At 34.6% G+C, this 26,985-nt stretch overlaps 1 protein-coding gene across 36 annotated transcripts in view; it reads left to right on the forward strand.

Moving 5' to 3' along the window:
* The window catches only part of PHF20L1 (PHD finger protein 20 like 1), a 71,981-nt gene that overhangs the window by 35,249 nt on the left and 9,747 nt on the right, over window positions 1–26,985 (forward strand). For all 36 annotated transcript variants that reach the window (XM_055349672.2, XM_019032664.4, XM_019032665.4 and 33 more), the window contains 8 exons: window positions 470–552; window positions 4,067–4,319; window positions 6,314–6,502; window positions 6,765–6,971; window positions 13,438–13,494; window positions 14,697–14,804; window positions 21,658–21,822; window positions 25,966–26,147. In XM_055349672.2, the coding sequence (XP_055205647.2) occupies window positions 470–552; window positions 4,067–4,319; window positions 6,314–6,502; window positions 6,765–6,971; window positions 13,438–13,494; window positions 14,697–14,804; window positions 21,658–21,822; window positions 25,966–26,147 (1,244 nt within the window). The remainder of the gene's footprint in view (window positions 1–469; window positions 553–4,066; window positions 4,320–6,313; window positions 6,503–6,764; window positions 6,972–13,437; window positions 13,495–14,696; window positions 14,805–21,657; window positions 21,823–25,965; window positions 26,148–26,985) is intronic.

Raw genomic sequence — 26,985 nt, forward strand, 5'->3', positions numbered from 1 at the left:
TAAATGAACTTAAGAATTGGTAGCTTTTTTAGTTACTAAAACAACAGAAAATCTTTTTTTATGTTCTGGATGTTTGGAAGGATTTCTTCTGTCTTATTCTGTTTTTATAGCTGTATAGACAAAACCTGTATTGTAAGTATTAGCAACCTGAGCAACCTTAATGTGGACATTGAGACAGAATTTTAACTTTTTACAGAATAAATGTGTGTGTGCAAGTGTGTGTTTTCAGTGATTTAATTGAGTAATATTAAACAACAGACACACAACTATATAAGCAACTCTCAAGTTCTGATTCAGTCCCTTGGCTTATTATTAAGCATATTTGTATTTTTGAAAAGAAAACATTTGAGATTACTTCCTATGTATTAAAAAGTATAGGAAATTTCAACTGCTAAGATTTTTGCAAAGTTAATTAGGGTGTAAATCAGTATTTTTTCTAATAAGCAATTTCTGTACAATTTTTCTCAAGGTTTGTTGGCATCCAAAGCTGTTGGGGTGGATGGTGCTGAAAAAAAGGAAGACTACAATGAAACAGCTCCAATGCTGGAGCAGGTATGAAATGGTAGCATTTGATTTTTTTCAAGGTTCCCACTGGAATGATCACGGAGCTCTAGTATCTACGTAATTGAAATTCCCCTTTTGATCAGATATGGGAATAGGAAGCTAATTAATTGATGATATATTTTTAACTCTGCCTTCTCCAAGGTATACAGATAACTACAGACTTCATTAGTGTTTGATTTCATAGACTGGCATTAAAGCCTTTGTCTCCAAAATTTGAAGGCCTGGAGACAGGCATCCCAGGGTATAAGCTTCCAGCTGGATCACCTTTAACTAGCTTACAAAAAGACCCTTACACAAATACTTTCCATTTGTGAGTTAAAACAGGGTTTTTTGACATCGAATAAAGCTTCTTTTGTAAGAAGTTTCTTTTATATTGTAACAATTGGTGTTGTTAGACTGACTATGTGTTTTATGAATTGATCAATGAGCCATACATTTTTGCTAGGATGTATATTTTAATAACTACAAAAAAAGAGAGTTTAAAAAACTATTAAGGGTCTGTCTTTAAACCACCTAATAGAGGAATTTAAAAGTGAAGGTTGCAGTTGCTAGATTTTGCCTTGGCTACCTTCAGATTCCCACAATACTTGTACATAATGAACTGTGCATGCTTTTACATTCTCTAAGGGCTTAACTTCTTAGGCACTGTAAGACTATAAGAACGCAGTAATAGCCATAACTGGATTTCCTTGGTTCTCCTGTTTTAAAATCTGAGCCTTAATGTAGTTTTAATATATCCTTTTTGTATTACTTTTCTTTATTAGTAGCCTAATAAAGAAGACTTTAAAATGAGTATCTTTTGCTCTCCTCTAGATGCGTTTTAAAAACTATTCCAAATTTAATTGATATTGTATTGAGTTTTTCAGGGTTATTTTAGGCCTGATTTGATAACAATGCGTTGTTTTGGTGCCTCCATTAATGTTGTATTAAATCAATGGGTCTTTTAAATTGATTAATATGTCATTGAATCATACCTTCTGATTTTCTGTGATCATCAAACGGTTAAGTCTTTGCCGTTATTGTCAGTATATCAACCAAATTTTAAATAACTTTTTTTACTGTGTATTACTATATTCAACGTCCCAGATATAACAATATTTTGTATTTTCACCACTGTTTATGGTATTCTCAGAATGCGATAAATCAGGGACTTGGGTAATAAAATGTTTCTGGAAAATTCATTACAATGTCAATCTTTGATTATGCACAATCCTGCTGAGGTGAATGTGATTGTGAAAAGTACTTATTAAATGTGGAAGTTAGTGTAGAGGGCAGTACCCGTCTTAGAGGGAAGTACAGAAAACCACGTTTTGAAATTGAATTTAAAAAAGAAAGGAAAATTGTGTAACTCGGCTGTTTCTATTTTCATAATTAAAAACTTTTGAGAGTCCTTGCCAGTTTTGTAACAAAGAGACCAACAATCATTAATGAAAACCTTGTAAATTATTTTAGATTTTCAGGAACACCATGCCATTCCCTCATTTTCTACTTGTCATTCAGGTTGATTTCAATGTGAAAATGTTTTGTGAACAAACACTTATTTTTATCCTATGTGTTAGCCTCGCTTCATAGTTAAAAAGCCGAGTTATAAAGCTCTTAATTACATCTCAATTGGTATCAGCAATAGACCTAAAGGAGAGGTATTGATTGTTACTAACCTCTGTTTCCTAATGAGTTAAAGTAATGTCACTCATGACATAGATTGATAACAGGCCTGTAGTCAAAACTTACTGTGCTAATGGACTTATTTATATTTTTTAAAAATTCAAACTGTGGTCTTGAACCCCAATTCTCAGCTTATTAATTATAGATTATTTAATTGTATTAGGGATATGTCATGTTATATTTACTTTTGGATAAAACTTGCATTAGATGCATAATAACTCAGTAAGTTTTAAAAACAATGTTAATTTTTCCTTGTTTAGAAGTTAAGCACCTTATCAAGATATTAAGTTTTAAAATCTTGTTTTATAACTTTGTAACTTGAGAGTAATGGATGCTGTAGTGATGTCTTTCACATATGTGAAGATGAACAATAAAATTGTTTATTTACAAGTAATGGCTCTAATTACTTTTCTGGCAACACCTTTTATAATAAGGTTAGGAATACTATCCATTTATGAAGTACCTTTTCAAATAATTAATCTGCACTTATACACATTTATAATGAGTAAATTCAATAATAGAAATGATGACAACTGAATGAATGGGACACTTGACACCAGGCCTTTTATGTGGTATGTCCAACATGCTGTCTATAGAGCATTCAAGGTGCCCTGCTTAATACCAAATATGCACTTTTCTTCCCCAGCAAAATTTGACTTGTATCTCAGTGGGAACAGAATTATTTATTTATTTAGTCCCCAGAAAATGATCGTTCATATTCCAGAGAACTGCAGACAGCAGACCTGATAGTTATTCTCCACAAGATATGGAAGTAAAAAGATTTCTTGGGGACAAGCATGTTGTTTATAGTGCTAGCAGTCTGATTCTTTATAAAGGCCTATGGTAGAATAGATTTTCAAAAAATGCATGTTATATATTTTGCTCCCAGATAAGTGTATCAGAAAGAGATAGAGGTATTGCAGAACCATAGATTGCAAATTCATCCAATGTAGCTATTTTCTCTTGTTTTGAAAAATGGACACATTCACACATATTTTAACATATGTAGGAAATTTTACAGCCAAATGAATAAAAATGATCTTTTATGAAAGAACTGACAAAGTTCTAATTTTTTTTTAAAAGTATCAGTTGGCAGGAAGAAGGTAAAAACTCTCATCTAAGAATGCGACGTATTTTGTTTTTAAATCCAATGTTTTTAACTTACACTTTATCTCTTTGGTTTTTTTTGTTGTTGTTGTTGCTTGTTTTGTATTGTTTTTTAGTCTTTTAACTCTATATTGCTGGTGGCTCTGATTTCATGATGCATTGTGCTTATGAAACTCTAGCTTTCAGCACTAAAATGAGTTAAAGATAATGTTTTGTTAATTTGGTCATTGTTTTTCCTGTTCAGATCTTTCTTTAAAGGGAATCTGTCTACTTAGACCTTCACATTCAACTTAAAAGAAAAGATTTTATAAGAAAACATCTAAAATCAAAAGCTTAAATATATTCCTCTAATCCTTTAAAACATGAAAATGCTGTTTATTTTTCGAATTATTGTCATTGGCAATTATGGTTCCTAAAGAGGTATATTTCTATTTAATACTGAAAATATTTGTCCAGTAAGATAACATTTTATGTTCCGAAAATATTATGAATAATATATTTTAAAAAATGAATTTAGACTGAAAGTTGACAGCATCCCTTTAAAGACAGCCTATTCAACTTTTAGTTAATAATTTGTGGGGTTCTTTTTGGTTTTTCATTTGTAATAGAAATGTTATATGTTGCTTAACAATGTTTCTGGATACTAAAGTTGCTTAACAGTCAAAATAGAATACAAGAACAAAAATGAAGAAGCCAAAATAAAAATATCAATTTTTTATTATTTATTCAGGCGATTTCACCTAAACCTCAAAGTCAGAAAAAAAATGAAGCTGACATTAGCAGTTCTGCCAACACTCAGAAACCTGCACTGTTATCCTCAACTTTGTCTTCAGGGAAGGCTCGCAGCAAGAAATGCAAACATGAATCTGGAGATTCTTCTGGGTGTATAAAACCCCCTAAATCACCACTTTCCCCAGAATTAATACAAGTCGAGGATTTGACGCTTGTATCTCAGCTTTCTTCTTCAGTGATAAATAAAACTAGTGAGCACAGATTTTTAAAAAATAGTTATTTATCCTATAAGATACATTAAAAACAGTTTGATTGTAGTTATATTGTATTTTTATGAAGTTGCTTTTTAAAAACTCAAGTGGATATGATAGGGAAGGCTTGAAACTATTTCAGGGGCAAAAACCATAGACATTTCTTACTGATTTATTGCTTAGAGACTACTGCTGGTTGAGAATCCTTTCCATTTAATAACACAGATTCCACTGTAGTTTGACTCTCCTCAACTCATAATCCAAGCATACTGAGAGGCCTGATTCATTAAAAAAAAAAAAAGTTATAAAAAGACCCATGATAGCTATTTTTACTTAAGACTATTCCTGTAGATTTTTTGTCCCCACTTGTCTATAACTTTCCTCTGCAATACGTTTTATTCATTCTTATTATAATATTTATAGTCTAGACTTCAGTTTAATCTTTTTAATGAAAAAAAATGCCCCCATGATTGTATTTTTAAAGATTTTACTGTTTCAGTACTTCTAATTTTTCAAGAGTTAACGCAGTCTTTTTCGAAAACACCTTTCACATGGGTATATCTATCTATCTCCCTATATATCTGTATATATAAATAATACAAGATTTGTGTTGACCCTGAGTTTCTCATATTAGTTTAGTATCCTAAGTTGGAGACATGAATAACAGTTATTTGAAAAGTCAGTTGGTAAATGATGGTTTTTTTTGCTCTTTATGCAAAAAATGAAATACATGATCAGTTGAGTGAATATGACATGTTTCCTTATTCCATATTGTGTCTTCCAGAATAATCAAAGATGCTGGCATTCAGAAGACTTTTATCAAACATATTAACCTATTTTCCTTCAGTTGCCATATTTTCTACTGAATCATTTTTTCATTTTGATCAGGTTTTGCTTTTTCTTTTTAATAGGTGGAAAGAATGGGAACATAATTCAATTGTTTTCCTAATAAGCTTCATTTCATTATGGCATTTATCATGAAATAGTGTCAGTAGTAGTCACTGGAATGTCATATGACATTAATAAACATTTTATTTTGGAAATTATATCTTGGTATTATAACCACAATATTATAGCAATTAAATTTTATTCTTTCATATTTTTAAGTTATCAGCATGTCTTTATCGTTTTGATTGTAAAATTACTCTTAAATACCCAAACATTAATGTCTTTAGACTGTTCTTATTTCCTCTAAATTAACATGAATATATTGGCATATATAATCTTGCCTATTCTAGTCAAATGTGTTTGTATGCCATGTAGAAAGAAGATATCTAAAAGTGTGAGAGACATTTCCAAGTATTTATATTATATTGCTAGAAGATGCCTAAATTACTTACCAAGTTGTTAAAAAACACAAGTACACAATGTCATAATCTTAAATATCCTCATTATTTGCTCACAATAAGTATACAAAGTTGTTTTTGTTCATTTTTTTTTTTTAATGAATCAGGCCCAGACATGTTTATAAAACTCCATTTGGGGGGATGATGATGGGATAAAATTATTTACATTAGTGTAAAGTAAATCACTAACTCTATAATGTTGTATCATCTATGTCCCTGCCTTTTTTTCCCTTAGAGTTTCTAGATTTGCAATGTAGCAAAAGGAATATATATATATATATATTTTTCCTTATCTTTTGCTGTAAAGAGACTATTTTCCCGAAGGAAAAATGGCAATTTACACAATGATCTGCAATTAGAGAAATTAACTGTAGTCTGTCACTTGGGGGAGCTACTTGAAATTAATGTTCCATTTTATTTTCTTTTAGTTCTAGTAGAGTGTAGATTTTACAATTTTTGATTGACTCATTTTGAATGAGGGCACAATTTTTGCCTTTGATTACCTTTGGAACATGCCATTCCTTGTGGATATCTTATAACAACATCAGAGGGAAGAATATAAATCATTTTTTCCCATTTATCTCCTTAAATATTGTAAGATGCTCCTGGTATGTATCTGCTTCGTGAACATTGAAGATCTTTTTCTAGGTCCTCCACAGCCTGTGAATCCCCCTAGACCTTTCAAGCATAGTGAGCGGAGAAGAAGATCTCAGCGTTTAGCCACCTTACCCATGCCTGATGATTCTGTAGAAAAGGTTTCTTCTCCCTCTCCAGCCACTGATGGGAAAGTATTCTCCATCAGTTCTCAAAATCAGCAAGAATCTTCAGTACCAGAGGGTAATGTATATTGATTTCCTATAGAACCAAACATAAAAGAAGATAAAGAAAAAACTAAGAGATAAAGATTATTAAAATATTAAGATATTTCTGCTCTTATATCTTCTGGAGTTATAAGCACTTCACTTATTCTACAAATATTTATTGAGTGCCTTCTTTGTGCCAGGCACTGTTTAAGTTATGTAACACTTTAATTCACAGTGATAGTAACTGAGCCATTTTATCTGTGTTAATATTACATTACACTCTTTATTTTGTGTAGTGCCTGATGTTGCACATTTGCCACTTGAGAAGCTGGGACCCTGTCTCCCTCTTGACTTAAGTCGTGGTTCAGAAGTTACAGCACCGGTAGCCTCAGATTCCTCTTACCATAATGAATGTCCCAGGGCAGAAAAAGAGGATACACAGATGCTTCCAAATCCTTCTTCCAAAGCAATAGCTGATGGAAGAGGAGCTCCAGCAGCAGCAGGTAAAAGAAAAAAAATAAAGGCTCCTATAAGTAGATAAGTAGCTAGGCTTGCAGTTATTAGGTATAAACATTTTGAGGTTTAACTACATTATTTTGATTCCTATATAATTCCTTTTCATAAATACTTTAACATTTATAGGAGAGTTTCTTCTCTGTTTTAAAGGTCTTTTGTGTGATCATTTTACAATCATATTCCCTGGACATACATGCTTCTTAACCTTGTCACTTGATCTATTTCCTTCTCCCTGCTTCTTTTTTATATATCCTTATTTCTACTAAATATAAATTATTAGAGCCAAGTGTAATTACAGGAATTCTTACTTTTGAAGCCGGGAAATACTTAATGGGATAAGTACTTTGGTTTAAGGATTTTGATAAATTTAATATTTAAGAAACACTGAGCTATATGCCTGTATCTTAAATATAATTCCATATTTTGGGGCAGAATCTTCCAAATTGAATTAAATTTGCTGTAAAGTTATTTGAGGAGTGCAATATGTAAAATCAGCCATCCTTAATAACACATTTTTTGCATGATTTTGTGATATTTATTGTAGTTCGAAAGCATTTGGATGTGTATTTTACCAAGCTGATATTTTAAATCTAACAATATCTATTCATGTTTCCCTTATGTGGGTGCATTGTTTTATTTAGAAGTTTTTAAGAATTATAACCTGATCTAGAATACACATAAAATAAAAAGGCCAATACTAGTTACAAATGCACTTCTGGTAAATTACTGTTGGAATTAGATGTTTGAAGGAAGTCTGAATTTAGTTTGTTGTGAGTTGGAGAAAAACATAAGGCAGTTTGTTGATTCATTACCAAGGGTGTTGGTGATCATTGTGTTTACAGACGTCTTCCCTGAAACCATTTTATCCATTTTTTGGATGAAGCATAAAATGAAACTTATTCTTTTCTGGTGATGGCATGTATTGAAATAAAATGATTGAAGTAACATAAGAGACATATACTTATTTTTATTAATTTTTATCTTTATATAAAGGTTGAAGTTACTTTGTACATGATAATTCTTTATCATGTTTAAAAAAATAAAACAATACCCAAATGTGAATATTTGTAGATTTTGAAACATTTCTTGTAGTTTCTCCAATCAGATCTATTGTCTTTTGACTCTTGGTCTTTCCTTAAGATAATTAATTTTTCTATTCCACTTTTCCACAAGATTTCCAAATTGTCATTGACCCATTGAGATACTTTTTTGATAAAGGTCTTATTCAGTTCTTTAACGATCTGGAATTTGTTACCATACTGAATATATGAAAAATATGTTAAAGTTATAAGGTTGTATATACATTGGGAAAATGATTTTCAAATGTACATATGAAAATATTTACATTTTTCTTTAAAAGTATTCTAATATTAGTAACAATATTGAAATATAGGCCAATATAAGTAACTGTGTAATAACTAAGAGTCTTACATTAACAGATTATATATCATAAAATATCAGTGTAGTGATTGTGCATGGAAGTCCTTGACTTTGATGATTTTGCTTCTAACCAGATTATTAACTTCCTCTTTTCAGAATTTCTAGCATATTTGTGGCAATATGGCTGACTACCTTAGAGGAAGGCACACGAATATTCTTTCCCTTTTTAAATATTAGCAGTAACTATTGGAAAAGTAAAATAAGTAAGATCGTTTTCTAGGAAAGTAAAAGGTAGAGAGGAGTTTAGCTATAATTTGAATTTGTGGAAGAGTAAGGATTATCTGGATATGATGAGCTGAATAGTACAGTAGCTGTCAACTTTAATTGATTACAGCAAGGAAATGCATAGTTTTAATTGTTAATTACTGAAGATTTATTAGAGGGTTGAACACAGTATTTGAATAGAGGGAGGTGAAATTCTGATTTGTTTCTGTGACCTCTTAATTTTTAGTTTTTGAGGAAAGTAGTGCAATTTAGGTCATGTTCTAACTGAACACCTTTTGATTACAACCTTGTGCGCCTGTCCCACTTGCATTGAAATTCTCGGTGGTCTCTATGCTTTTCTCCTTAACCTTTTTGTTATTCACCCTCTCTTGACTATTTTGCAGTATTTGTTATGCTTCTGTCTGTTCCCCAAGTCCTTTTACATCTAGAGCCAAAGTGCCAGGTTTTTATGTTTTTATTTCTCTGATACATATATACATATATGCACATACTCATACACACATGTATGTTTTGTTGGTGTCCATATTAGTTATAAAAGTAAATTTTCTTACTGTTGAATTTTAAAACTGATAATTGAAAACATTCTTTACAGTTCGTCAGAGACATTTTCTGAGTTATTTTTGTCAAATTGAAACTCTTGGGGAGTTTAGAATGATGAGGGTGTTAGTTGCTAACTGTGAAATTGTTCAACATGGTTAGGTTTTTACTTTTGGGGGAGCAAGATAAATTCACACTGTTGAGTTTAGCATTTGATGCTGAAGGATTGATGAGATTTGCAGATAGTCCAATTATTATATACAACTTTTCTTCATTGTTTTCCAGTAGAGATAATGAACTTGCAATAATCTCTCTATGTTCTTCTACTGGGGTGGATGCCCACATGTCTAGCCACTGTTAAGAATGCTATTGCTGCCTACATTACCAAATAAGTAATTGGTATCTTTGTAAAAATTGATGCCTTTGTTTTTATTTTACTATCAGGATGCTTTCTCACAGAGCCAGCCAATTTTAGATAAGGATACAGCCTCAGAAAATCTTAATTCTGTTAGTATCTGGGAGGATAGAGTAAATCAAGTTTTTTGAAAAGTGGTCTTTTGAAAAATACTCTTGGTTCAGGTTCTCACAGGCACTTTGGGCCAACAGTTATCTATTGCCCCTTGTCAACACAATTCTCTTTAGGTGGGAAGCACAGTGTGAACAGATATGGAATCTGCTTTCTGGAAACTTAGAGTCTAGGAGGGACACAAAGCTAATAACTGAAATACAAATATTTAAAGCAAGATGTAAGTGCCTGAATAGGTGTAAAGTACTCTTGGGTGTAAAGGAAGAAAAGATTGCCCCAAGAGGCCTCTGGTAGAGCCTCTTAAAAACTCTGGAGAGACAAACCATCTGCCTTCTCTTCCTGCTTCCTCGAAACTCAGTTTTTCATCTATATGATGAGATTATAGTAGATGATGTCTGTGGTCACTTTTGGCTCTACAGTGTTGATGTTTTACTTATCATTAATCAGGCATTTGATAGAGTCTATGTTTATTCCAAAAAAAAAGATTATGATGTAGGATTATTTTTGCTTAAAAACGTCAATTAAGATAGTCTTAGAGATGATAACTTATTGTTTGTAACCACTGTGAAGACAAAATTGGCATTAGTAGGTTGTATGAATATAATTTTGAGCCATTTAAAAAAGTTATTCTTGTATTAAAAGAAATACCTTTAGTAACACATCTTCATTTTTTTTTATTTTTTAGCAAATTAGTAAATAAGTATCAGGGAGCATTTTCCTGTTTTATTGCAGCATGTCTTAGTTAGCATGGATAGGAATGTTGGCTTGACGTGGCCATGCAGAGTGTACCTTTATGTAACGTCAGGATGTCCATGAGCAGGTCCCCTGAGTTTTCGGGTAGCATTCGATGAAATGCATCAGGCTTTGCTTCAGTGTCATTCAAAGTCATCTTAGTTTTTGAATGAAATGTAGATGCGAGTAAATGTATTTACTTATTACATAGATACTTACATAGATACTATGATACTATCATAGATGAGATAGTTGGACTCTTCTTAGTGAATATTCTGTAGAGTGTTCATGAATTATATTATCGATTGGTTAATATAATCCATTTTATCACCAGTGAAAAACAGAAGTAGGTCATGGGGTTGGTCTAAGTATGGCAAAAAAGCATGTTGTCAGTTCTACCTCATCTGCCTGTGGTGGGTTTTGAAATGGCCTTTATTTTTATTCCAACATCTCACATCAACTTTACATTTACTATTTAAAAGTCTTTTTGTTTTAAATTGTTTTTCAATTTATTTTCCAGATTTGTTCAAAACAAAACTACAACTGGAGACTCTGTTGCCTCCACCCTCATACCAAATGTTCATGGCTTCTACAGAGCCTGGGGTTTCTATGGAGAGTCTCAGGGATTGCCTCTCTTTTTAGTCAGAAGAATCTGTAAGGTTTAGCATACCAGAAGAGGCTTGAGAAATCACTCTACATTACTAGTTTTTTGAGTTGTGTGCAGGCAGGCATGGTTCAGAGATCTGCCTCTCTGACTCTAACTAGAGTAGCTCCATTTGTGTTTTGGTTTTTGTTGCTGCGTTTTGTATTCAGCTGCCAGATAATTTTTTTTTAATGTTCTGTTGCTAAAATTTAGTTTAAAGATTACTATTCTACAAACTAATGTTCTGGTACTTTGGTCACCAAATTCTAGCACGTGGTAAAATAAGGACGAGATCGTGAACTTCTTGTAAAACTAAACTTATTTTTCTTGTTGACTTCTGGAATGGTCTCTTTTGTTTTCCTATTTGTGTGTAAGTATTTTTTAAAGTCCTGCCGTTGCATATATGAATATTTATTTTAATATCCTTACTTGAGTAAAACATCGACAACCCTTTATGAGTCTCCCAGTTTTACTATTGAAATTTTATCATTTATGAAATCGAAAGGTTTGGGAACCACTAGAACAAGTAAAAACAGTATCTCGAACTGACTCTCTGGACCCCACTCTGGGAATGACTGCATCTCTTCTGCTGTGTTAACTTCCGTGTTTCTGGTGCAGTGGTTCATAACTGTTTTATTTGTCTTCCAAGTACCTAAGGGGTGCACACATTCCATTCAGTAAAAGTAGCCTAGTAAGGCAGTTCCTTTAATCTGACTCCCTGTCCCCACTCCAGGAGATTCTAAACATCATTGTTCCACCTTTTCCCTAGAGATCCAGTGCTCCAGAGATGTAAGAACCTAAGAGGCAATGATCACTGTTAGCAATATATCTGAATGTATCTGTACTACCACTGAGGATTTGGAAAGCACATGCCTCATGGTTTGCATTGTAAATGCTTTATTGTTTTCAAGGAAATTGCATCAAATTTATAAAGTTCTAATAGTGCAGCAAGTAGTAAACAGAAGGGATGCATTTCTTCAACAGTCTTGCTAATAAGAAAATTTAATTGTATTTCTCTTTGCTGTGATATCCCTTTCATTTTTTCTGTCATAACAAATGGAGATTATTGGTATTCTTATTTAGGTTTAAACTTACTTGCTAGAGCCTTATTGGCACTTGATTTGAGTGGTATTTTTATATTTTTATTATATTTAAATGATAGAAAATATTTGAAGTAAGATGAATGAAATGTCAGATTTTTTGATACTGTTGTAGAATGATCTTAAAAAATTAAACTGGTAAATGGTGACATTAAAGCATAATTTAGTAGACTAAAATTGTATTTTAAATGTACTGTAGTATTTTTCTTAGATGAACACTAGCCACAAATAGATATTAGCATTGGGAATGGTTGAATATGAATTGATCAAATGTACCTGTGTCAGCTGCACAGTAATTAAAAGTGCAATATTGGTTTAAAAATGAATTTTGGACTATTAATAATACCTATGTTTTATTGGAATATTTATTGAGATTGAATATTTTAATGTATAAGTATGTCTTTGTATTTTACATTTATATATAGAACAAAAGTGGTTTGCAGAACAGTTTTATTTTGGCTATTATCATTACCTAACAGTGCATTCATGATGGAGTTCAAAGGTACAAGTTTGTTTTAGGCACAAGAGCTTAAATGTTAGTTTTAAAAATGTGTACAGATTGTTGAAAACCAGTATGCTTTAATATGGAGTTTAATATTTCATTTGGATAATCCAGATAGCATTCATGTCATAACTGTCACAGAAGTAGAAATGGTACCTGGAACTACTGCTCAGATGAATTTCAGTATCTTTTGGATTGCCAAAGGCTGTGGTGCTAGAGTAGACCTTTACTGATGGCCTAGTACAGTTAACTTTTTCTTTATGGTTAGACCCATATTTATGCTATTTCTGGAAATAGTGTAGTGTCAAATTATTACCCTACCACAAAGGAGAAAATGAAAAAAATTACGTATTTACCAGTCTTTGGACTAGATATCTTCCATATTTTGACTCACATAATCCTTATAACTGCATGAGGTATACAGACTTATTCCTGTTTGACAGATAAGGAAACAGAAGCACAGAGGCATTAAATGATGTCCTCAAGGCCACAGAGCTAGTAAGTGGTGGAACCAGAAGTTGAACCTGAGTAGTTTGAATAACAAAAATCACATTTAATTTATTGTTTTGGTTGTTTTTTAAGGTAAGAAATCTCACCGCTTTGTTACCAGTTCAGGCAGTAAAACATGTAGACCGTTAGGAGAAAAAGAGTCTTACATAGAGTTTTATGAGCAATTGTAATGTAAAATATTGTCCCATACTTTTAAGTTTTTCTGATTAAACTTACATATTTTTCCCCTAACCCACAGGAATATCGAAAACAGAAAAAAAAGTGAAATTGGAAGACAAAAGCTCAACAGCATTTGGTATGAACAGAAAGTAATCTTTAAGCAAAAGACTATAAAGCTTGACAGAGAGGGAGGACATAGTCTGCCCCTTACTCTTTACCAGTTAATGCTACCTTAGGTGTAAGTGATCATCTGTTTTAGTTCTTACTAGTGTTAGTCAGCTCCAGATACATGATTTATTAAACACATATCTTGTTTTCTATGTAACTTTTTTGTCAAGAGAGTCTCTTGCTTTCTCCAAAGGAACTTTTGTGTTTATGATCATCCCTAGTCAAAATTATGGCTATTCAAAAATAGACCTCGATTTAATATTGTTGAGACTTTAGAGAATGGATGATAGATTAAAATAGTAATTTTTTCACACTTTCTTCTTCATTATAGTTTATAAAAATGTTATTGAGTTTTCTGCTATACTATTTTCTGTGCTGTAATGACTAAAAGTCACAAAATAATGGATGATAGTCTTAAATATACTGTAGATTAGTTAACTGGAGCTTGAATCACTGAAAGTTGGTCAAATATGTTGGATAAATTATAGGCTAAACCGTTGTGAGTTGGAGCAATAGCTAGTAGGATATGTGTGATGATTTAATTTGAAATGTAGGATACTGCTCTAATATTTATTTTTTTAAGTACATATGATTGGGGAAAAGAATGCTTTACAATTTTGGAAAAATTAGTTTAATGAAATATATATTTTTTTCCTCGTGTTCTTAGCCTTCATTGTTAAACACACAAAGAATGTAAATAAAGACTGGAGGAGTTGTTTATGAATTGATTTAATTATTTTTAAAGCTTATCCAAAGCAAAAAGTCCATCAGGTTTTTTTTTTTTAATCTCCTAATTTATTCTCTCATTAAATTACATATGGAAATGCTGAGTCTCTTCATTCAGGTCCTTTGTAGATTATGGAGTTTAACTTCTTACCACATCAGGAAATTGAGAATATTACTCATTGAAGGTTTTAACTACTGTCTGTGTTAACTTTAAGGTATCAGGAGTTGGGATTTCTCAGCACTGCTAATGAAGATCCCCTCTTATAGTCCAATAAGCTTATCAGGACTTCCAGAGTCATGACATGAACAGTTTAATTGAACCCATCCACTCTGGGCAGGTGACTGGAATAGCTGATTAAAACATAAATGCTGCTTTTAGGTTAACCACAAAGGAACAACTCGGGGTCAGTCGTGATTGCTAAAGTATTCACTTTTATCTTTTAGGTAAGAGAAAAGAAAAAGATAAGGAAAGAAGAGAGAAGAGAGACAAAGATCACTACAAACCAAAACAGAAGAAGAAGAAAAAAAAGAAAAAGAAATCTAAGCAACATGGTAAGTACACTGAGATGATTATTCCCTCTTTTTTTAAAATTTGAAGTTTCCTTTGATTCCCCTTTTCTTTTACAAAATGGAGTCATGACAAGATCCCCGTGTTGAGAACTGAAAGGTTTCTGTAGCTTTCCTTTGACATGAAATTTCAAAAATATACTACTTTGTTTCACTCTGGCCTATAATTGTTGCACTCTGGCCTTTAATTGTTGCAACTGATTAGACATTTTTCCTTCCAGCATTATGGTAGACTCGATGCCCTGACCAAGCACCCTTTAGCATGCTCAAGTAATTATTCTCAGTCTAGAATTGTAGAGTTCCTTAAGTTAGCTTTCAAGAATGAGAGTGAAATAGATATTTTTAGAAGAATTTGAGAAACTAACAGAATTTGGTATCAGCGAAGGCCATGTGAAGATGGAGCAGAAATCAGAGGGATGCAGCCCCAAGCCAAGGAGCCAGAGGAACCAGAAGCTGCAAGAGGCAAGGAAGGATTTGGCCCTCGGGGCTTCCAGAGGGAGCACTTCCTTGTCAAGCCCTGATTTTGGACTTCCAGCCTTCAGAACTTTGAGAGAATAAATTTCTGTTGTTTTAAGCCACTAAATTTATGGTAATTTCTTATGGCACCCCTAAGAATGAACACAACTCCAAATTTATTTTAAATGATTTAAGTAACTTTGCTATCAAAATCAGGAGAGAATAATGTGGGAAAGCACAGCCACAAACTCTTCTTACTTATGGACATAGATCCAAAATCCATAAATAAATGTTATGAAATTAAATCTAACAATGCATTAAAAGGATATGACCACATAGGATTGGTATGCAAAATTGTATCAGAAAATTAGATGAAACGCAATTGTTAAAACGTAGTGAAGTCTGTTTCAGATGTGCTGTATTGGCACAACTAACCAGGTAGGTAATAGCAGATGTTGCTGAGGAAATGAAGGCAACTACACAACTACTGTGGGAAACAGATGGGGACCAGGGAGTAAGGTGACGATGTGTGTGCCAAGTGGCCTAAAAACCCGTGAGGAAACTCACACGGTGCATCAAATATGAGAGTGTTCACAGCAGCACTGGGAGCAGCCCAGCTCTCCATCAAAAGTCATGCATTCCTTCAGTGAATAAATAAATGAATTACAGCTACAGAATCTCAGGAACAAAATGGTAAGCTAAAAACCAAGTAACTGAAGAAAACATAATATTTCACTCATATAAAGATAAAAAAGTTTTAAAACTAAACAGTATATTTTTAAGAGATTCAACTGTGTGTGGGAAAAGCATAAAGAAAAACTAGAGAATGATTAACAAAAATTCAAGATAATGGTTGCCTCTAAGGTGGGGAAGGGCCATTATCAGTTCAAACTGGAAAATGGTGCAAAGGGACCTTCAAAAATGATGATACTCTCTTAAACTGTGTGATCAGTACCTAAGTGTTTTGTGCTATTGATATTCTTTGTGTCATACCCATTTTTTTCATATTTATTAGACATTTAATAAAACCAGTTTTAAAAAATACAAATCCAACTGGGCAGTTTTGTGGTTGGTAATCATTGTTGGTAAATTCTTCAGATTTTAGCTCTCTCCATAGTCCAAAAATAACATTTAATTTTCCCACAGAATGTGAAGTTTTCACATTCTCGAATTCTAAAGCTGCCAGAGCAAATTTGAAGATACAGGATCAAAATGGGGTTCAAAGCTTGAAACGGCTTTCCAGAGAGTCTTGAACATTTCCGGGCACTTCTGTGTGTGCCTTGCTCCTCACTCCTTTCCCTTCTGCCCACGCCCCCATCACCTCTTCATATGTAACTGTGGAATTCAAGCTAGAAATGATGTAGAGGTAGGAAACTCCGGAGTTTGGTAAACAAAAACTATTCACTGTGAACTCATTTGATTACCGAATACCCTTCTGTGAGCGGTATGTCACAATACAGAAATGAGAAGCTCAGGCTGCAAATAAAACTTCCAGATGAACTCCCACCTGACCAAAGGCTCTGAGGGGATTTGCCTAGCTTAGGTGTTCCAATGGAGACCTGCATTGTCAGTGCAGGAATGGCCAGCTATTTCAGGGTTATCTTACAGCACAGCAACAAACTGTGTTCTGTTCTAATATTTAGTAGCAGACACAGAATCTTATATACAAAATACCTGTGAAAGTGGGGAAAAAGATAACAGCAACTGATACAAAACAAAATAAGAAGGGGCCCACACTTGGCAGCAAAATATGAGGGCTAGAGCTTAAGAGAAGGCAGGAAATTGTAACTTGAGAGAAGGAAGAGCAATTAGGATTAATAGAGGAAAAATGGCCAAAAAAACCTCACCTTAGAATTGTGACCAGCCCTTAACTATGGAACCCTTTACAAAGAGCCATTAAAACGTCCTTTAAATGGTATATATTTTTATTTTTTAATGAAAAAGAAAACCTTATATATTTGTTCACATTTGAAATCAGGCTTACAAATGAAAATCTTAACTTTGTAAATAGAGTCCTAGTAAGATGCACAGAAACATTGCTGTTTATAAACAGCAGGTGTTGAGTTTGATAATCACTGTCATCTTTGTAATTAATTGTTGCATTTGAGGAGAATTTATTCTGAGCTACTTACTTTATCTTAGAAATGGCACTTTTCCCCAGATGGTTAAATTAGAAGAGTGGTCTTTAAGCGGGAAATACAGGATTTGAAGTAACTTTGAAATTTTAAAGACATCTTAATGTTAAAGAATTGACGTTATTACTGTAAGAGGCTTCTAGTATGTTTTTTAGTCTATAGTTAGCACCATGAGGGAGTTTCAAAATTCTTTCTTTTATTTACCACTCAACATTATTTTATATATCCTGCTGGTACTTATGTACCCAAAACTAAGCATTTTATAAATATTATTACTTCATTTAATCCTCATATTAACCCTTTATAATAGGATCTGTTATCTCCATTTTACCAACAGTTAACTGAGAGAGAGTGAGAAAGAGAGCTCTCCAGCTCTCATAGCTAGCTAGCGGTGAAAAGCAGATTCATTTCAAATCCAAGCAGTCTGACTTACAAGTCTGAATTTTTAACTCTAATCACCATGCTATGTTATTAATACCTGAAATACTGTTTATCAAACTGTGTATTCTTCTCTTCAACAAGTTTTTACTTGTTTTTATTGGCATACTAAGTTCTTGTCCCTGTTATTTTAATGCAGTTATGCAAAGTAATAATTTAGATTAGTTGTTTTTTATTATTTTATGAGGTAGTAAGTTAAGATATGTTTTGATTAACATAATTGGTTTACAAGACATAATACTAACATTGTGTTTAATTTGTGTGTATGAGAAGTCACCATGTTGGGATTTAAGAGTGTTGTCTTTGCCAGTTTTTAGCTTTGTTACTTTGAGCAAATCACTTCATCTGTCTTTCATGTGTCTGTAAATATAAGGATACTGCAGGCATACAGAGATTAAAAAGAAATAGAGTTAGAAGTGAAAAGAGAATTGAAAACATTGCATAGTAAAAAAGATTCCTTCGAGGAGCTTGTAAGTCATTGAAGTATATGGTAAGAGAGATAAGCATACATAAATCTCTACCAGGAAGGTCTGATATTTGTGGTAAGAGTGGTACAAAATAAGCATTTAAGCTAGAAAAGTTGGCACGATCAAGGAAGGGACTTTATGTAGGAGACTACTTCTGATCTAAGCCTTGAAACATAACAGACTTTTATTCATAATAGCCAGAGGGAATTGAAGTGGGGAATACAGACAGGGTGCGGAATGCCAAGTTTTACCTATTAAATATCAGCGATGTTTTATTTTAGTACAAAATTGAGATTTCTTTCATTGTTTTTACAATCAGATTCTGCTTCTACTTTTACTTTTGCTGAAAGGACAATATATAATGGAGTTGATAAGAAGGCAGCCTTGAAGGTTTAGTATAGGGATTCAAATCCTGCTCGTAACACTTATAGCTAAGTGACCTTTGACAGGTTATTTAAATTCTCTACATCCCAGTTTCCTTTCTTCTAAAATAAATGGTAATCGATAGTTTTATTGCATAGATTTATTATTCGAATTAAATAAAGTAATCATTGTAAAGTACTTGATACAGTACCTGGCATTTAATAAATGCCCTTTCCATGTCTGGGCCTAAGTAATATGGTGTTGGGCAAACTGTGGTTATGGTGAGGCCACTGGAGTCAGAATAGCGTAGTGCTGCCCAAAGACTGCTGTAATCTGACAGCATCAGCATCATCTGGGAGTGTTTCATTCCCAGTGCACTGGAGATGAGGTCCAGGAATCTGGGGTTTAACAAGCTTGCCAGCTTGTGCACCCTTTAAATGTTGAAATACACCGATATCACTTATTTGTTAAGAGTGTAGCTTCCATAGTCAGGCTGCCTGGGTTTGAATGTTGGCTTTGCTATTGATAGTTGTATATTCTTGGGCAATTTGCTTCATCTGTCTTGCCTCAATTCTTTACTAGCAGTCCTACTTCCCTCATTAGATGCTTGTGAGGATTGAAAGAGTTAATACACATAAAGAACTGAAAATTGCATTTGGCACATAGAGAGCCCTCAATCAGTGTTGGTTGTGCCGTGGTATTTATGATGATGAGTGTAAGTTTCCCATTGCTGCTGTTGCAAATTACTGCACATCAGTGGTTTAAAAAAATACGTATTTATTATCTTAAAGTTCTGGAGGTCAGGAGTCCAAAATGGGTCTCTCTAGGTTAAAACCAAGGTATCAACAGGGCTCCATTTTTCTCTGGAGGCTCTTAGGGACAGTCTGTTTTCTTGCCTCTTCTAGTTTCCAGAGGCTTCTGCATTTCTTGGCTCTTGTCCTTCTCCCATCTTCAAAGTCAGCAGTGGTCCAGTCTTTCTCATATTGTTTCACCCTCACGTCATCTCTTCTGCCTCCATCCTTTCACTTTTAAGGACCCTTGCCATTACATTGGGCCCACCCATATAATTCAGGATACTCTCCCTGTTGTAAGGTCAGCCGATTAGCAACCTTAATTCCACTTTTCCACATATCTTAGCTTATTTAAAAGTTCTAGGGTTTAGGACATAGACATTTTTGGCAGACTATTCTGCCTCCCACAGCTGCCACCTTCAAATGGATACTTAGTACAGACCAATGCGTCTCTTATAAGCTCACTTTTCCACTCTCTGTCTTTCCTTTTTCCCACTCATTTCCACCTCTCATTTCCACCTCTCATGTATTCCCTAACCTGCATCACTTGACATCCTTTTCCTCACAGAGTTGAGAAGACAGACATCATCAGGTGGGAACTTGCTCATACTCTATCTACCACATCTGCATGCTTACATGAAAATATTCATCTTCTTAGCCTCTATTAAAATGGAGGGAATGTCTGCTTTTCTTAATCTAGCATTTCTCACCACTGCCATCCCCCTTTCCCACATCTTAAGGTTCATGTAGGTGATGTGTAAGATTTCCCATCTTACAGAGCCCTCTTCTAAACTTCTGTTTCTTCTCTGGTTTCTCCACCTTGCATTTACTCTTCAGCCCCATCTCATACCCACTTTTGTTGCCTTGTTGCTCATGCATAAACCTGGAAATCAATCTTGATAATGCCGTCTTAGCTCTCGGCCTCCAGTCTATAACAGCACTCCATCTTCCTTAAAATCTTCCCCTTAGTTGCCATCACCCAAGTTCTGAGCCACCAACATTTCTTTCCTGGACTACTGCTGTAGCCTCTGAACTGTCCCCCCACTTCTATGTGTGCCTTCCTGCATTCCATTCTCCATTCCACAGCTAGAGTGATCCTCAGGAAATGAAACTATCACATCTTGCTCCTCCTCCACACAAGCATTGAATGACTTTTTATTGCATTAGGGTAAAACTTTAAAAAAAAAGCTAATCTGGCTCCTGTCACTCTAGCTTTGTTTCTCCCTTATTCACTGTGTTCCAGCCAGTCTTACAGCTTGCCAAATGTGGCATGCACTCTTCAGCTTCAGAGCCTTCCCACATGCCTGGAATCACACCCCCACCTCCTTTTTTCCTTCCCTTACTATACCCTCAACTCTCCAGTAAGCTGCATATGGCCTCTCCCCTTGCACACATCTGTGGGACTCATTACAAAACTGAGAAAAACAGAATTTTTACAGAGTTCTTCCAGGACTAGTTAATTACCTTCAGAGATTTATTACTTGAAAAATTTATTGATCAGATTATCACTGTATAATTGGTGTGCCAGACATCAGGAGAACCTCTTTACGAATTGTGAGGAAGAAAAAAGGTGAATTTCCATCTTGCATATCTTTTTTTTTCCTCTTAACTTTTATTAGGTTGGTACAAAAGTACCTCAATTACTTTTGCACCAACCGAATAAGTTCTGGGGTACATGTACAGGATGTGCAGGTTTGTTACACAGGTAAATGTGTGCCATGGTGGTTTGCTGCACAGATCAACCCATCACGTAGGTGTTAAGCCCAGCACGCATTAGCTATTCTTGCTGATGCTCTCTCCCACTTCCCACAGGCCCCAGTGTGTGTTGTTCTTCCCCATGTGTCCATGTGTTGTCATCTTGCATATTTTACTGCAGACATAGTTGTGATTATAAAGGAGAGAAAATGTGAAACAATCCTTTTTCACCTCTGGTACTTCAGAAAAGTTTACCGGTACCAGTTAGAACCTGGTGCCCCCTACTATGTATATATTTTCTGGGGTATATTTGTTTCCCAAGTGTTCTTGCTAAACCCAGTTCATCAGAACCATATGTAGCTTTTCATGGATGAGAAGCGAAAGTGGTAGCATGATTATTTGGTGTATCCTGAAACATGACTTTCGTTATTTTTATAGTGACCTTAATTATCTGATACTTTATTAATATTTCTTTCTGTATCTTATGTTGCAGACTATTCAGACTATGAAGACAGTTCCCTCGAATTTTTGGAAAGGTGCTCTTCTCCACTAACTCGATCTTCTGGGAGTTCTCTGGCTTCACGAAGCATGTTTACGGAGAAATCTACAACCTATCAGTACCCAAGGGCAATTCTATCCGTTGATCTTAGTGGTGAAAGTATGTGTAACCATGTGATGGTTAAAACAAGACTTACAATTCCTAAATGTGTAACTGAGAATAAAACATACTCTGTTAAGGGCATGCGATTTAAAAACTTGTTAGCTAAACTAATATGAAAGTCTTGATGTGAGAAATTTGAGCTACTTTTTAATTTATATAAAGTTAAATTGGCTTTATACTTACTGGTGGAAGAGAGTCATAAGGAAAATATTACTAGTGTATATACTTCTGTAGGTTTTTGCACATATATTTTTATATTCTTCACTATCAACTGACAGAGTAGGTATTATTCACATTTGATATATAAACAAGCCGAAACTTACAGGGTTAGTAGCTTTTCGGCTTAGCTAGTGTTAGAATTAAAACTCTAACCAAGGTCTGTCTTAACTCCATAGATAATGCTTTCTTAAATAAATATTTATGGTAATCTTAAAAGTATACTTTGAATTCCTGGTCAGATACATCTGTAACCAAAGTCCTGAGATGTAGTCAGACAACTGATTTAAACACAGGCAGGAACTAAGCGCCCTTAGGTAGTCAGAAAGGCACGTCAGCATGAAGGGAGCACTGGAGTTCAAATCTGTTAGACTTTCCTGCAGGTCCAGTCCTGACAGTGGAAAGTGTTGAAGACTCTTACCTTGCTTCCAATATTGTAAGCAATAGGCAGAGAGATCCCAGCTGTAGACATTGAGGGCTGTGGCGTAAGAGTAGAGCTCTAATGCAGTAGCAACCAGAGTCAGAGAGTGAGGAATAAGGGACGGGGCCTTCAGCATAAGTACAACCTAGGATCCTTATGAGTGAGCTCACTTCCTCCCTTTTTCTTTCTTCTGACTGACCTCGATGGTGGATACTAGGTTAAATGTTTGCTTTTGCACCGTTTGCTTCCAGGTCTAAGTCCTCCCTGGCTCGTTATGGAGAAAGCATTTTCTTTCCTTTATAGCTCATGACGCTTGTGAGATTTTATTTTTAGAACCTCGAGGTATGGGAGGGGATTAAAAAAGAAGTTACCACCACCCTTTTCCAGCAAATACAAGTCTACTTTTTCCCATGGTTCAGTGGTTCTTCACCCCCGGTGAACCTTACAATCATTGCTGCGGTTCTTCTAAACTATACTGATCATGGGTCCTACCATGAGGCACAATTGAATGAGATTTCTGGAAGGATCCTGGCAAGATACAACTTCTAGGTGATGCTATGGAGAAGCAGAGGTTGATAATCACATTAAGAACATCCTTACTGTGAATCATCAAGATCTGAAGATTATCTCTTGCTATAGAAAGATGGAGAATAGGGGTTATATCTAGGCTAGTTGTGGTGCTGAAACAAGAACCCTTGAAAGAGCATGAAAAGAGCCATAGATGTGTACTCTCTGTTCTTAGTCTCTGCCCTGCCCTTATGATCAAGTACTAAGTCAGGAGAAAGAAAAGGAAAATTAATAAGGTCTTAGGCCAGAAATTCTCAATGTTAGCATGTGTCAGAACTGCCCGGAGAGTGTGTTAAAACACATTTCTGGGCCTCACCCTCAGAATTTCTGAGTTCCAGCAAGTTCCCAGGTGATGATAAATGTTGCTGATCAGGAAACCACACTTGCAAAATGCTGTCTCAGGAAATAGCAATGACAATTTAAGGGGCAGTTGCTGGAAGGCAACAGCTCTTCTTGTGGCCACTCAGTTGGAGCCATTGTCTAGGTGGCTATTCAAGCGTAAGGGGGAACTTTTATTTGCTTCTTACATAACTTTCAGCTCTGTCATCCATTTTACTCAACTTCCAAAACTCAGCTAAGCATAAGTTTAATGCTTGGGAGTTATTCAAACTAGATTTGTGGAGAATATGATAAATTTGCTTGCTAACACCATAAAACTGGTAATCTTTGCCATGCAAGTATATGTGAGATACACTAATTCCTTTCAATGATATAATTTCAAATTAATTTTTATTTACTTATTTATTGAGGCAAGATCTTGCTCTGTTGCCTAGGCTGAAATATTGGTGTGATCGTAGTTCATTGCAGCCTCAAACTCCTTGGCTCAAGCAATCCTCTTGCCTCAGCCTCCTGAGTAGCTAAGACTACGAGCACAGGTCATCATGCCTAGCAAATTATTTTTGCTTTTGTAGAGATGAGGGCTTGCTTTGTTGTACAGGCTGGTTTCAAACTCCTAACTTAAAGTGATCCTCTCACCACGGCCTCCCAAAGTGCTGGGACTAGAGGTGTGAGCCGCTGTGCCCGGCCCATTTAATACTGTTTATATGCCGCAACAGTGTTTGAAACTGTTTTATCCACATTCCAATGAACTTGAGAAAGCCCAAAAGAAAATTTGGATTTAAGCCAGCAAGATTATGGATGGGTGAAATTTTCCTCTTTAGGTTCTTTTAAAACAAGTTATACTGTTCATACTAGATTTTCCATATCTAGTTGATTTACTAGCTCCATGAATATTTTCAGATATTTCTTTATTATCTGTTTCTGCTGACCTTCCTTCCGTATGTCCCTGTGACTTCAAAGAGAAGAAAACTTTATTTTTCTATAAAACATTAATCAACAACAAAACATTCAAAAACATTGAATGAAGAAAAAAGTAAGCAAGATTAGAAGCTGATAGAGGAAACACTAAATCATGTGAAAAATGTAGAGTATAAATAGCGTGAATTTTTAAAGTTCAAATCTGTTCAACTTCGGTCTGATCTGATTAAGTCTGAAAAGAAAATATTCTCTCTCTGACTCTCTCCTTAGTTCTTCTACAAACATTCTGGAGTGGCTATATTATATATCAGGCCTCATTCTAATAACTGGGGATGTAGCATTCAACAATGCAAAGTTCTTGCTGTCATGGATTCTGATATTCTAGTAAGAGAAGACAGATGATAAGCAAGTGAAGAGATAACTCACAATGTGGCTGGGGGATAGGATGTGAGGTAGGAAGGTGCTCTGCTGATTAGCCTCTGTCAGGAGCTCACACAGCATTATACGATGTTCTGTTTCTCATGATGACTCAGTTTTCCTAACATTTCTCCATCCAAACTACTGCAAAAATTTTAGTGTTCCATCATCATTTACTTTCCATTGTTATAAATAAAGATTCCCCCGTGTCTGTCTCAATTTTCTTTTCCTCAGTAACCTGAGCAAAATGGTAGGCTTTGGCATTGTCACTATTATACACACACACCTAAAACCTGACATGTAAATTGAGTTGTATGTAGTAGTCATCCATATAGTCTTGTTTCTAGGATATGCTTAGTCTAAAAAAATATTTTTACCAAGACGAAATTAATACATTTTAAAAATCCCTTGGGGAACTCACGGTTCCGGTTTTAAGAAACACTGGTAAAGTCATAAAGAACACAGGCTTGAGAATCAGGCATTCCTGGTATTCAGTTGGTTTTCCCACTCCATGGCTGCGTTTCTCAAGCAAGTTATATATCCTATGCTTAAAGTGCTTAATATAGCACTGTGTGCTTACTAAGTGCTATAGTAGTTGATGCTGCTGATACTGTCAATAATGCTATTGTTGATTTTAGACCCTAGGCAAGCTCCTTTACCTCTCTGAAGTTGTTTATGGTACGAATAATAAAACCCGTCCTCTTTACAATTCAGAGTTTTTTTTTAAAGTGATTTTTCAAAAAGCACTTTATTAATCCAAAAAAGAAAGAAGAAAAAGAATGAAGAATCAGTGGTGTGCTAGAGCCAGCTTGTGCTGGCTAATGGGGGCTTACTACACACACCTGTCCCCAGGTCCATGGACAGTGGTGTCACACTGATACTATGAAATCACAAGGGGACAATACAGGGTTTTTATGAGGGTCAGAAGGGATAATGTTTGTGAAAGTGTATGGAAACTGTGCAAATTTAAATTATTGACATCAGCCTTAGCCATAAATTCTGTAAGCATGAAGTCTAAAAGATACTTTGAGTTACTTATAGTAGTGTATACTATAAGATGTAAAGCAGTCATAATTACCTAAGCTTCAAAAATCTTTTGTTTCCATGTCCAGAGACAAGTACAGTACAGTATTCTTATTTGTTTGCTCCCCCTTTTTAAAATGTTTAATAGCTTATGATCGCTTCTCATAGCTCCTTTCTTTATGAAAAATGACATGAAAATAGAAAAGTTGTTCTAAGTATACTTTTTGTATATATTCTAGACTTATCAGATGTAGACTTCCTAGATGATTCTTCAACGGAGAGTTTGCTTCTGAGTGGGGATGAATACAATCAGGACTTTGATTCAACCAATTTTGAGGAATCTCAGGATGAGGATGATGCTCTTAATGAAATTGTGCGATGTATTTGTGAGATGGATGAGGAGAATGGCTTCATGATCCAGGTAATTGGTTAACCTCTCTTCCCTATAATGAGTTAGTTGTTTCAGGTGCTTAGCAAATGCATCACGGTGTTTTATTTCTTTACTGACTGTACTACTGAAGATAGTGGTTTCTAACTTACTGTGTGGAAAATACCCATAGTAATGATTAGGAGATTTCCTCATTAAGTAAAGTAGACAATGTTCTTATTTTAGCATCTCTCTTCCTTTTCTAGGGTATGTAGTTCAGTGCCTTCAAACTGAAACTCTTTAGAGTGATTAGGGTGGTAAGCCCTCACACGAAAGGGCAGGCTACAGCAACCTTTCTCTTCCTCATCTGCATTCATGTTAATTATTATAATAATAATTTATAGTCACCCTTCACTTGTCAGTGATTAAAACATAAAAATGTCCAGTATTCTTAAAGGAAAAATTTTGTTGCAGGAGTTAACAACTTCTTGTAGGAAAGATATCTTTAAGATAAAAGGAAAGCATAACCCAAATTTTGTGATGCCAGAAGATTTGGAGATGTTAGTTGAGAGCATGAAGAAAGAGTAATCTTTTTTCCTCCCATTTTTCTGTGGTTTTATGGAGGGAACTATGAATTTATAACTTCACCATAGAAGTAGTACTTTAAGAGATCATTGGTATAGACACTGCTACCAACTTTTTTTTTCACCTAGTTTCCGCATTTTAATAAACTATTTTAAGAGTTTTATGATATGATTATTTTATGATATGATATGATATGATATGGTATGATTGCCTAAATATCAGTGGGAATTAAATTAGAGAAATTATGACTTAAGTACTTGATCAAAGCATATTCTAATAGGTGCAACAAAAGAAAGTTCGTGAAGTA

The sequence above is a fragment of the Gorilla gorilla genome, chromosome 7 (assembly GCF_029281585.2).
Source record: "Gorilla gorilla gorilla isolate KB3781 chromosome 7, NHGRI_mGorGor1-v2.1_pri, whole genome shotgun sequence".
Classification (NCBI taxonomy): Eukaryota; Metazoa; Chordata; class Mammalia; order Primates; family Hominidae; genus Gorilla; species Gorilla gorilla.